Below are 14,019 nucleotides of genomic sequence, written 5' to 3'. Positions count from 1 at the left end.
ATGATAAATGATATCAAACTAGATACTGTGAGATATTTTGTCTGGCTCTTATCGCCCCTGCCAATCCTCTAACCTGATAATAATTCAGACTAACTTCCACCAAATTTCAAGTTACATATTACACATGTATCACATTATATATATATATATATATATATATATATATATATACATATCTGTATGTATACACATACGTTTGCATGCACACACACACAAACACACATATGCAGATATGTATATTACAAAAGAATACATATATGCAAAGAGACAGACATTTCGCATCCTTATCTCCCTGCAAAGCATGGAAACGAATAATGCTGCAAGACTTTTTATACACTGGAGTCATTCCTATTGCAAAGTATTCAACTGCGAAGGAGAAGTAGTAGTACCTGCTTTTTATTAGGTGATCCAGTGACATAGAGCTATGGTCAGTACCTGAGGCACTTGACTATATCAAAAAATATGTATATGTTATATATATATATATATATATATATATATAATGTATATATATACATATATATATGTATATATATACATATATATGTATATATATATTATATATATAAACATCTATATATATATATGTGTATATATATATAAACATCAATATATGTCTAGATATATATATAAACACATACATACCCATATATAGGTATATATACACATATATACATATATACATACATATATATATGTATATATATATATACACACATACATATATAAACATATATATGAGTGTGAGTGTGTGTAAGTATATACATGTATAAATGCATACACATATATCTATCTGTGTGTGCATGAAAAACATATATATATTGCGTGTGTGTGTGAATATATATCTTTAAAACAAACAATATAATTTTTAATAATGTCTTTGAAAAAAATCATTTCAAATAAAAGAAATTGTTTTCTTTGTTTTTATATATTTAAAGGTAGCAGAAAATTTAATTCTTCAGACGATTAAAATAATTTTAAATAATATGAGGGGGCAGAAACGAAACAAAAAAGAGAGAGGCAGAAACAAAAATGGATTTCATTGTAAGAGCTGATGAAGTAATGTCAAAATTATTATTTCCATCTTCGTCAATTTTAGCAAAGTTTTCTTGCATGTCTATTATTTTGCTTGTTTGCTTCTTGGCTGAGTAAATCATGAATTCAATTTGTTCTGGATTTTTTCTTCTTGTTACAGTTTCCCTTCTTTTTTCTTTTAACTTATCCTTTTCACTCCCCACCTCAACCACACAACCCCCACCTGCATACACACCACACACACACACACACACACACACACACATACACACATACACACACACACTGGTGAGGAGTGTTCTTTCTGAGTTTATTATTCTAATTAATTTTTTTTTTAAAGATGCTCAGAAAAATGTGTTGACTCCAACCCTGTCAGATGGAGCTGACGTTCATTTTTTTCAAGAAACCTTTTTCATAAGCTTCTGTTTCCTAATATATGCATTGTAGAAAAAATGAGCAAAGAGGAAGAAATAACTACAATACATAAGAGTTGAGTATTTTATATTATCGTAACTCTGGTTGCAGTACTCCCCTCGTGTTTTGATTTGGAATGACCAGTAGTTTATGAGGCACCCAACGACCATTTGTAAAATCTGCAGGGATGTGACAGTCATGTTAACCACCACTGGAAGATAGATGCGCATTGCTCGCAAAGCATAATATGTATACATGATAGAATGTACAATATAGTTCATAACCATGAACCATCGTCCAGGGGCTGTATGGTCAGTGTAGCTATACCAGACGTAGATCAATGTGGCAATGTGATGGTACCAGTGCAGGAATATCAACTGCTGTTTCCGGAGGACTATGAACAGTGTATCACCCAGCTCAAACACCTTCGATACAGTGAACATATATGCCCAGAAGCTAGTTACACCACGGAAGTATGTTGGTACACAGATGGAATATTGTAGGCTACGGTTTCGGATCGTTGAAATCAGCTCCGGCAATGTACGAATGGCACCTGCAATGCTGAACAGAGCCAATGTTCCACTCCACACAGCCAAAGCAGGCCGGAGGTCGAATCTGTTTCTGGCTTTCATCCAACACTGTCCACCAAAGATGAGAACTATGTAGATGACTGAATAAATAAAGCAATTGGTCCAATTCTTGAGCATGTACTCCATGAAAGAGGGTTCATCAAAGAGCTTCTCGAAATTGAAGACTATGGAATAGTTGTGTTCACCATCTTCCATCATCTGCCAGCCCCCCATGTGACTTTGGCTCGAAGCAGAAGCTAAAACCATGATGCCTGAGGAAGAAATATCTTCAGCAAAAATACTGGATGGACAATCTTCTTAGTGCCTTCGGTCTGTGGAGAAAAAGAAAGACAGAAAGGAAAACATTAATAAAAGAGTGTTAATGAAGGTTAATTAAATAAATACATAAATATCCAGGGTTATCCACAAGAATTAACCGAGAGGGAAATTGTCACTAGCCCAAGAAGCACCGGCAGTAATCCTCTTAAAATTGATTAAACACTAGAATGCAGGAACCAACAACACTATAACTGTTATTTGCTTTATCAAACCTTGTGCGTATGTGTGCACATACATATCTAATGGGCCATTGTCATCATCATAATCATTCAACATCTTTTCTATGCTTGCATAGGACAAAATGGAATTTGTATCACTTATACCCACTTGCCCCACTGTTCCACCAGCTATTTCGCTCTCTCTATCCATCTATCTTTATTTCTAACTTGATTTCTCCTTCCTTTCTTTTCTTTTCTTACTAGGGTAGCCAAGTATCTCCTCTATACTAAGACACCTATCTCTATCCTTCTATTATACTTTAACTAGCACAAAGCCACCTCCCTTGGTTCCACTCCCTCTCGTAACTGAGAAGTCTTCCTCTCACAAGTTACTTGGCAACCCCTCTGGTACAGGTGCACCAAGTACACTGTAGTGGTTGGCATTAGGAAGGGCATCCAGCCATAGAAACCATGCAAAAGAATACAATGGAAATTGGTGCAGCTCTCCAGCTTGCCTAGATCATGTCAAATTGTCCAACCCATCCAGTATGGAAGACAGACATTAAATAATGATGATGATTCACATATACATACATACATATACATATGTATATACAAGGTGTGACTAAAGAATCTCCCATATTTTACACACTCCTAGATGTGATGCCAGCAATCTTAGCATCTTTGTTTTCTTCTTGCAGTTCCCATTATGGCTTGGACGAGTGCATACTGCTTTATCAAGAATGGTAAATTTAAGATTTTTTTTTTTTTTGCAACACTCTGCAGCAATTATTATAACTTTATAATATATTCTAATATTGATTTCAAATTTTGGCACAAGACCAGCAATCTTGCTGGGAGGAAGCAAGTTGATTACACTGACCCCGGTATTCAACTGGTACTTATTTTATCAACCCCAAAAGAATGAAAGATAAAGTAGACGTTTGAACTCAAAACACAAGGACAGATGAAATGCTACTAAGTATTTCACTCAGCATGCCAATGCTTCTGCCAGCTTGCTATCTTTATAATTAATCGAAATCGAAGTCAAAATCAAACTCGGTGACTAGCATCCGTTGCTAGTGGAGCACTAAGAGTACCATACGAGTGAGATCGTTGCCAGAGCAACAAGCTGGCCTTCGTGCCGATGGCATGTTAAACACATCATTTGAGCGTGATCATTACCGCGTCGCCTTACTAGCACTTGTGCTGGTGGCATGTGAAACATTCGAGCGAGGTCGTCGCCAGTGCCGCTGGACTGGCTCCTGTGCAGGTGGCACATAAAAAGCACCATTTGGGCGTGGCCGTTGCCAGTACCACCAAACTGGCCTTCGTGCCGGTGGCACGTAAAAGCACCCACTACACTCTCGGAGTGGTTGGCGTTAGGAAGGGCATCTAGCTGTAGAAACTCTGCTAGATCAGATTGGAGTCTGGTTCGCCAGACCTCAGTCAAATCATCCAACTGATGCTAGCATGGAAAGCGGACGTTAAATGATGATGATGATGATGATAATAATATTGGGTTTTGGATAACAGCTAGATAAGAAATATTTTCTTTTTAAAACCAATGAGGGAGGAGCTAATTTTCTCTCAAATCTTATTTCTCTCAAGTCTTATTGTCTTAAAAAAAAAGAGTCATATTGATACTCTTAAAAGTCAGGCATGGTTGAGGCTGGAATATCTCTGACCACAGATTTACTAAATCAGTGTTGACCCAAGCAACAATAACTATGTAGAAAAGTTTAAAAAATAAAATTAGAATTGGCTAAACAAAAAACAGTTAACAATATCTGAAAAATTGTATAAATTTATGTCATGAGGAGAGATGAATTTCTAATGGAAGGAGAAGGTTCCTTCTTCTGAGGAAAGATGGCTGTAAAATAATAGCACATTAGCCCACAGTTATTTTATTAACAACTAGCAATACACCCCAGCGTTGCCCGGGTGTTATGACCTACAGCCACATTGTATTATCTGTTCCTTTCTTATGAACAGAATCGGCACACGAGGAGTATGAAGCAAACAACTCTTCTTTATGAACTTGTTTTTTGGTTATTCTCTGATGGACAATGCTGCAGTTTCCATCTACCAAATTCAGTCACAAGTCTGTGTTTAACCTAGGGCTATAGTAGAAAACACTTGCCCAAACTACATGCAGAGGGACTGAACATGGAACCATGTGGTTGGGAAGCAAACTTCTCAACCACACAGTCATTCTTGCATCTAGTATGTGTGTGTGTGTGTGTGAGTGTGTGTGTTTACATTTGTTGTTAAATCGAGTAATGTATCCCAGTATGTCTCAAGGTTAGCAGTTCATCAAGCAGAGATCTATAAAATAAATACCAAATTGAAATACGTACTGAGGTCAGTATGATCAATTGAATTTTTTAAGGTAATACCCCATCTTGGCAATAGTCGAAAGACTAAACCCAGTAAAAAAATGTTTTAAAGATTTAATGGCTTCAAATTTAAAGTAATGCATTACTAACCACAAGATAATGAGTTCAAAACTTTGTGCTGAACTTCCACTCTATACAATAACACTATATGTACATCGCAGTCTATTTGACTTTCAACAATTAATAATTGTAATTTGAAGTTGAATGGTTAGCAGTAAGAAAGATGTCCAGATTTCTTTAAAAATTATTGTGCAAAATATTTTGAAGAAAATATTTTTTGCACCACAATAAAACACGCACACAGAGTTGTGTCTGTGGTAACTTGAGCTATTACAAATAGCAGCCAAATCTCTCTTAATACACATTTTTTCATCAAAAGAAAGATACAGATTTACAGTATTTCAGGAAGAAAAAAAAGAACGATGCAATGGGTCTGCTACATCAGAGGCAACTCTGGGTCAAACAAAACACAGAAAAACATACTTCACATTAAAAGATTATCTAGTAAATAATACTAATAAAGTTGACGGTATCTCTTCAAAGTTTCATTCCCTGGTAAAACTCCATGTATTTTAAACATTATCTCATTATATTCTGTGTAAGACTTACTGTTCAAGCAGAGTTGCCTCTGTTAACTAAAGACTTCAAAATTGTGCAACGAAACCTCATATTCAAGGTTATTTTTGTAGTAAAAAAGAGTTGTTGTACAAAAATCATACTTTATTTGGTAGCCAAAAGATTACTGAATCTTTTGATACCTCATACGTCAAAATTGGTAACTCAGTTTTCAAATCCATAAGGAACATATGCACACACAAACTCTGTTTTATATATTAAGATTACCTTTTCTGTTATAAGGACAATGAAAGCAAGTGAACCTTGAATATCAGCGACTATGGAGCAAGTAGATTTATGCAAATATCTACAAGTTGAAATTTTTAAATTGCAAAAGATAAGCAACATTATGTGTATGTGTGTGTAAGTGAGGGGGGGAGAGGGAGAGTGTATGTGTTTATGGTTACATTATTTCTATCTACATAAATCATCTTAAAATATTCCTAGTTTAAATCAGGTTAGTTGAAAAGTCAGTAAGGTGTTTACAGCTGCTGTTTCTCTCTTACATATTATCAGTATGGTTACTTAAGAGTACACTGAATACTAATAGAGCCCTGTTGGAACTGATATGGAATGTCAACTTCAATAACAGGTGAGACCTATCTAGTTAGTTCTCACCTTGATGAAATGTCATCATCATCATCATCATCATCATCATGATCCTTTCTACTATAGGCACAAGGCCTGAAATTTGGTGTGAGGCACCAGTTGATTAGATCAACCCCATTATGAAACTGGTACTTAATTTATTGACCGTGAAAGGATGAAAGGCAAAATTGACCTCAGTGGAATCTGAACTCAGAATGTAGTGACAGATGAAATACCTATTTCTTTACTACCCACAAGGGGCTAAACACAGAGGGGACAAACAAGGACAGACAAATGGATTAAGTCGATTATATCGACACCAGTGCGTAACTGGTACTTATCTAATCGACCCCAAAAGGATGAAAGGCAAAAGTCAACCTCAGCAGAATTTGAACTCAGAACGTAATGGTAGACGAAATACTGCTAAGCATTTCATCCGGTGTGCTAACGTTTCTGCCAGATCGCCGCCTTTATTATAATAATAATGGTTTCAAATTTTGGCACAAGGCCAGTAATTTTAGGGGAGCAGGTAAGTCAATTACATCGACCCCAATACTCAACTGGTACATATTTTACCAGCCCCAAGAGGATGAAAGGCAAAGCTGAACTCTGCAGAATTTCCACTCAGAATGTAAAACTGGAAGAAATGCCCTAAAGCATTTTATCAATGTGTTTATAATTCTTATCCACACAGCCATGCCTATGTCAATTCATATCTTTCTCAAATGTTTCTGAGAAGTAAGTAAAGTCATTCTAAGTGTGAAATGAAGTCAACATGTACACCACATGCCTCATGTAGACATTATTTATTAGCACTATCATATTACTGAAAGACTCAGCATTTAGTAATCTGTTAATTCACCCTTGCTTTTAAACCTTCCTTCAACTATAGGGCCTTAGAGGGCAAAAATGTGAAGATTTTTTAGTGGTGGGTAATGTAAGATATGTTGGGGTTTATGGTAAAATATAAAGAAGACATTGGGAATGACGAGTGAGAAGTGTTTCAACTAAAAACCATAGATATATAGGAATAATTTAGACAATTTTAGTAACAAAGAAGAGGAAATTCTAGCATTTTTGACTCTTTGAAAACAGATTAAAAAGCAAGAATGCCCAAACAAGACTCAAATGAGCTGGCAATGGATTATAAAGAATGTAGAGTTTATGTTTAGTTGAGTTTAGCCATGGACAACTTTGCTTCACATCATTCCAGGAATGATAAAATACACACTTGTATATCTACTGCGTCATTTCCCAAAACATACTCCAGTGCCATTATTAGATATCAATAGTTAAAGGCACCAAAGTACACCATATCCATTATATATCTCCAAAATCAATGGCTGAAATACAATATTCTCAAGAAAGTATAACTGAAGAAAGTTAACTGCCAGACTAATGCCCTTAATGAACAATTTTCATTCTTAGTCTTTTGCCAAAATTTACTCCCTCTTAGTTTTTTTTTTATGTTACTGTTTATATTGCTGCTACTACTACTACCACTGCCACTACTGCTACTAATACTACTACTACTTCTATTTTACATATTCAACACATTCCTGGAATGTGTTTTATATGTAAAATTGATATATCCACTGCTATATTTAGTGGCTATTTAAGCAATGAGTTTGTGGATGGTTAATGGGTTGGATGGGTTCTGATGATGGAGCAAAAATTCCCGAAATATGTCATATATACCCAAAACCCATTTTTCCTCCTTGATCTTACTGCTGTTTACATTAGGTGTCTCAGATACGAAACCTTGTAAGAAAATCAGTGCTGGCCATAGTTTCTAGAGATAATCTGTAGACTTAACCTTCACAAGTAATGTAGTCATAGAGACATCATGTTTGAAAAAAGTGGAATGGTCAAAGCTGGAACATGTTTGATCACAAGTTTGTGAGAGAAGGCCTAAATGACCTGATACACTATACAAGATTGAGCCAGAGAGTCTGCCTCAATATAGATGTTTGACTTATTACAAATAGCAGTTAAATCTTCCTCCTTTGACTTTTTTTAAAGACTAGACAGTACAGTCTTAAAAAAAAGCAAAGGACATGTTACAAAATGCAGTTTGTGTGAAAAGAAAAGAAAAATTAAAAGACTGCATGATCACAGCTGGAACATCTTTGTAGGTCTGATGGTTCAGGTATTACCTGGGGCTAAACAACATCTGATCCAACATAGATATGCCATATTTTGTCTTTAGACAGAGCAATAAGGAGAATATATAAGTGGTAGTTATAGGTGGTGAGCTGGCAGAAACGTTAGCGCGCCGGGCGAAATGCTTAGCGGTATTTTGTCTGTCGTTACGTTCTGAGTTAACATTCCGCCGCGGTCGACTTTGCCTTTCATCCTTTTGAGGTCGATAAATAAAGTACCAGTTATGCACTGGGGTCGATGTAATCGACATAGTCCATTTGCCTGTCCTTGTTTGTCCTCTCTGTGTTTAGCCCCTTGTGGGTAGTACAGAAATAGGTATTTCGTCTGTCTTTATGTTCTGAGTTCAAATTCCGCCGAGGTCAACTTTGCATTTCATCCTTTTGGGATCAATAAATTAAGTACCAGTTTCGCACTGGGGTCGATGTAATCGACTTAATCCCTTTGTCTGTCCTTGTTTGTCCCCTCTATGTTTAGCCCCTTGTGGGTAGTAAAGAAATATATATAAGTGGTAGTTGTGATGGTGGTGGTGGTGGCAGTTGTGATGGTTGTGGCAATGGTGATGGAAGTGGAAGTGTTGTTATTGGTGGAAGTGGTGAGGTAAATACAATGAGTAGTACTAAAAGTGTGGTAGTTATGATGGTTTGGTGGTGGTGGTGGTGACAAGGTTTGTCTGGTAAAGGTTTGGCATTGGTAATAACTCTAAGCAGGTCAATAATCAAGTAGATTAGGGAGAGTTTACGACAAAAAACAAGACGAAGACAGGTGATGTACAAAACAAACAGATGTATTAGTATAACGCTCAGGAATAGAAAAAGTTTTTTACATTTTGAGCCTATGCTCTTCTACAGAAAGGGACACAGAAAAAACAAGGAGATAAACAAGGAGAGAAAAAAATGTGTGTAGTGGCTAACGATCTATCATGGCGACTGACTTCGGACAGAAGGGTCACACACGAGAGGCATAGAAGTAGGGGAGATAAAGTAAAGATGACCCCCAATATGAAGGTGTGTGTGTGTATAAGAGAGTATGTATGTGTGTGTGAAAGAGGGCTGGTGGTATGGACGTGTGCGTGTATGTATGTGTAGGTGTGAAAATGTGGGGATGGGTGTGTGGGTGGATTAAGTAGATTAGTTGGTTTGGTGATGTCATACAAATGAATTGCATTTCGGTGATGTAGTGGTTGTCATTTGGTTATAGTGGTTGTTGTTGTTGTTGTTTAGCCCCAGACCAGTCAAAGACATGACACATATGACCACCACATTTTTTCCCAAACAGAATATGTAGAACTGCTTTATTCAAGGTGTTGTTCACTTTTTTTCAAAATAGTCAGGTGTGATTTGAAGGAGGTTTGACTGTTATTTGAAGCAATCAAGCAAATGAGTTGAGTGTTCCTTATTGTGTTTGGTGCTAGTAGATGGTCATTCAGGTAATGACTGGTATAGAAGTTTATACTGGTATGATACTGAAATTTATATGGCTTCAGTTAAAAGTAGGACTGACCAGAAATGTTATTCACTAAGAACTTATCATACCACAAGAACCAGTTCAAAATAATATTGTTTTTAAATTTTGGTAGAGGACCAGCAAGTTTACTGGAGGAGGTAAGTCAATTACATCAACCCCAGTGCTCAACTGGTACTCATTTTATTAATCCCAAAAGGATGAAAAGCAAAGTTAACCGTAGCAGGATTTGAACTCAAAATGTAAGGATGGATGAATGCTGCTAAACGTTTTGTTTGGTGTGCTAATGTTTCTACCAGCTCGCCACCTTAACTAGTCCAAAATATATTAAAAACAATTTCATTCTAAGATGTAAAGCCCTACTTCTGACTTGGTAGAAGCCTACAGGAATATCCACCTATTTCTTTACTACACACAAGGGGCTAAACACAGAGAGGACAAACAAGGACAGACAAACAGATTAAGTCGATTATCTCGACCCCAGTGCGTAACTGGTACTTATTTAATCGACCCCGAAAGGATGAAAGGCAAAGTCAACCTCGGCGGAATTTGAACTCAGAACATAACAGCAGATGAAATACGGCTACGTATTTCGCCCGTCTTGCTAACGTTTCCACCATCTTCTCAACAACTTTGGCCATCTTTTCGAATTAAATACTGCTACAACTTGTGGATATGTTTATAAAATCAAAAAATAGCATAGTATTCATTAATTTCAGAAACATTTTTTCATGTTCAGAATTGCTGAAGCAAGGAATAAACTATCCCTGCTGGTTGTTAGCTGTCAGGGCATGCTTTCCAAACACTACCCCTAATGTGCCTGTGCACCTTTATTTCTTTATGGCTTTTTTACCGTTCACTTTTCTGTAACTTTTGTGTTTTATTCTGTGTACTGTGCCCTCATTACCGACTTCTTTCTTTTTTCACTTTGCTAATGGCTGTTTTCTCTTTCTTCTATCAATATTTTCTGACACGTAGTGCACCTGAGCACAGTACTCTGCATACAATAAGCTCATTATTATTATCTTCAGCAAATAATTAGTGGGAATGGGAAGAGAACAAATGATTCTATTGTTGTCAACATATTACTGGTCTTTAAGGTGGTGGGCAGGTAGAATCATTAGCATACTGGGGAAAATGCTTACTCTTTTACTTGTTTCAGTCATTTGACTGCGGCCATGCTGGAGCACCGCCTTTAGTCGAGCAAATCGATCCCGGGACTTATTCTTTGTAAGCCCAGTACTTATTCTATCGGTCTCTTTTGCCGAACCGCTAAGTGACGGGGACATAAACACACCAGCATCGGTTGTCAAGCAATGCTAGGGGGACAAACACAGACACACAAATACACACACACATACATATATATATATATATATATATACATATATACGACAGGCTTCTTTCAGTTTCCGTCTACCAAATCCACTCACAAGGCATTGGTCAGCCCGGGGCTATAGCAGAAGACACTTGCCCAAGATGCCACGCAGTGGGACTGAACCCGCAACCATGTGGTTGGTTAGCAAGCTACTTACCACACAGCCACTCCTGCGCCTATTGGTATTAGTGGTATTTCGTCCCATTTTTATCTTCTGAATCCAAATTCCACAGAGGTTGACTTTGCCTTTCATCCTTTCAGGGTCGATAAAATAAGTACCAGTTGAGAAGTGAGGTTGATGTAATCAACTTACCCCTCTTCTAAAATTGCTGGCCTTGTGCCAAAATTTGAAACCAATATGTTATTGCTCTTACATTTTTATATCATCAAAGACGCAATTTTTTTCCCCAAGTGATTTTCCAGCCAAACCCACCTGACCCTTGTTCCACCCCAGATATGCAAGAACTTTTCCTCACATTTTCCTTGTCTCACCACAGTTGAGTAATCTTGTCTTGCAAGTCATTTGGCAACCTCACTAACACTGGTGTCACGAAAAAATGCACCCAGTATACTCTGTAAAATGGTTGGTATCAGGAGTTGCATCTCGCTGTAGACTCTATTACTTGCCTGTATTTCACAGAACCTTTAATATGATATCATTATACTTGAGGATGGTCATATTTTGCCAATTAAACACACACACTATATATTTGGTCTTCACTTCAGTTTTATTATTATTTTTATTTTAGTGGCCGTTTGCCAGCCCCATCTGGCACCTGTGCCAGTGGCACGTAAAAGTCACCCACTACACTCACTGAGTGGTTGGCGTTAGGAAGGGCATCCAGCCATAGAAACATTGCCAGATCAGACTGGGCCTGGTGCAGCCTTCTGGTTTCTCAGACCCCAGTTGAACCGTCCAGCCCATGCTAGCATGGAAAGTGGACGCTAAATGATGATGATGATGATGTCCTTTGTCTAAGCTCTTTCGTCATGCATCCTTTATCTCACATGTCCCCTCTTGTCCTGCTTATTCCATTTTGAATTGCTGTGGTATCACAAAATAGAATAGGCAGAAAAGAGGAGACACATGGGATGGAGAGTCGTTAAAGAGGTCACAGGAGGTGTGACAAAAGAGTTTTGACAAAGAAACTAAAATAATAGTAATAAAGCTGAACTGAAGACCAAATATGCAGTGCATGAATTTAAGTGGCAAAATATGATCGTCCCCAAGTATAACACAATCTGTTTCAGCACACAATTTCACATCAAGAATCTTGCAAAAACAAATGGATAACTAAATATAATAGTTTAGTCCAGACAATCTACTCTTTTCCTACATTTCACAAACTCTTCCCCCACACTCTGCAACCACTTACATGCCAGCCAGACTTCACTCCACTTGTTCAAGTTTAAAAATGAATCTACTCAATATTTAACAGTAAACAATAAATCCCCATAAATCTCCCCATGACAGCCACTACAGAGATACTTCTAGTAATATCTATGAAATACTTTTTGATCCACTCCTACTTTCACCGCCACCAGCTTCCTCATTAGCATGACCACCACTGTTACGACCAATCTTCCACACCACCACCACTGTGATCAATCTTCCCCATCATCACCATTATAACCAATCTCCCCACCACTACTATGGCTAGTCTCCCCATCACCATCACCACCACCATCATAGCCAATCCCGCCTGTCAACACCACCACTATGACCAGTTCCACCACCACCACCACCCCTGTATGACCAGTTTTTCCATTGCCATCACTGTTCCCGCTAAACATCCATCTAAAAAACAACCAAAACTCAATGTTACAATATCATATTCTGTTTGCCAAAAGGAAATTGGCAAATCGGTTCTTCTCTCCTCTCTTTCCTGCTGTCACCAACCAACCACCATTTCCACCACCATCCCCAAATGTAGATTCCTAGAAACACAACAGGAATGACAGAATACAGATAAAATAAATATATCAATAACAACAACCATAGAAAATAATAATAATGTAAAACAGAGTCCAACCAACCCAAATCTTGAAAGTGCCAGATTAACAACAGTTAAACAAATAAAAAAAAATTATGTATTTCTTTGGCAGAATCTCAGCATTTTCAGAGCACACCAACGATCTAGCAGCAGCTTGTCTTCCTTAAAGTTTCATAAGTAAAAGCAGTCCACGAACAGCATCTAGGATAACCTAACATGTATTACATACAGGACGGCCTGTATTGATTGAAGTAAAAGAAATGATTTTTCACTGTAAGCAGGATTTTAAAATCCATCCCTCATTCTCAATTTCATCCCTTCCCACTTTATTTTCTACCCATCACCCCTTTCTGTACCTCTGAAATATATTTTAGGGCTGCCATTACATCATCTTTATCATTTTTTTTCTTATCTGCTCTCATCACCAAGTTATATTGGCCATTAAAACCCCTTTCTCTCTTCCTTAGTCCCCACTCACCATAGCCCCTTCCACATATTTCTGACAGCCACCTCAGTCACTGTACATCCCCCTCTCTCTCTCTCTCTGTCTTTCTCTCTCCCCCCCTCCCTTCCTGTAATGCCACTTACCTCCTCTTCCCTCAGCCACTCCTATTCTGTTGCCTTCCCCTTGTCATAATGATATTTACCAATGATCACACATCCACCCTATTTCCATGAACTACTTTCACTTCTACACCATCGCCTCCCCCCATAACTATCCATCACTCTTCTCTCACATTCTAATGAACTTATCCACCTACCCACATCAGTTCTTTATCGGTATTCTTTCCTTTCTTCACTTGTATCTGAGAGCATGCCCCCCTGCCGAACCGCATCCCACCACTATCATCTTTATCTTCCTTCCAGCTACTCCCATCCACTCTTACATAATGTAGGGTAGCCATG

The 14,019-nt window shown here is 37.7% G+C and overlaps 1 protein-coding gene across 9 annotated transcripts in view; it reads right to left on the bottom strand.

Moving 5' to 3' along the window:
- Positions 1-909: 909 nt before the first annotated feature.
- The window catches only part of LOC115214027 (elongation of very long chain fatty acids protein 6-like), a 59,080-nt gene continuing 45,970 nt past the window's right edge, over positions 910-14,019 (bottom strand). For 6 of the 9 annotated variants that reach the window (XM_036505043.1, XM_036505045.1, XM_029783049.2 and 3 more), the window contains one exon: positions 910-2,350. In XM_036505043.1, coding sequence (XP_036360936.1) covers positions 1,434-2,285 — 852 coding nt within the window. In that variant the 5' untranslated portion in view covers positions 2,286-2,350 and the 3' untranslated portion in view covers positions 910-1,433. Of the gene's footprint in view, positions 2,351-5,757; positions 5,846-13,156; positions 13,308-14,019 lie in introns of those variants that run through there. The other 3 variants (XR_005000200.1, XM_036505048.1, XM_036505046.1) reach the window with 3 other exon arrangements.

Source organism: Octopus sinensis, linkage group LG7, assembly GCF_006345805.1.
Source record: "Octopus sinensis linkage group LG7, ASM634580v1, whole genome shotgun sequence".
Lineage (NCBI taxonomy): Eukaryota > Metazoa > Mollusca > Cephalopoda > Octopoda > Octopodidae > Octopus > Octopus sinensis.
This window is presented reverse-complemented; position numbering and strand designations above follow the sequence as displayed.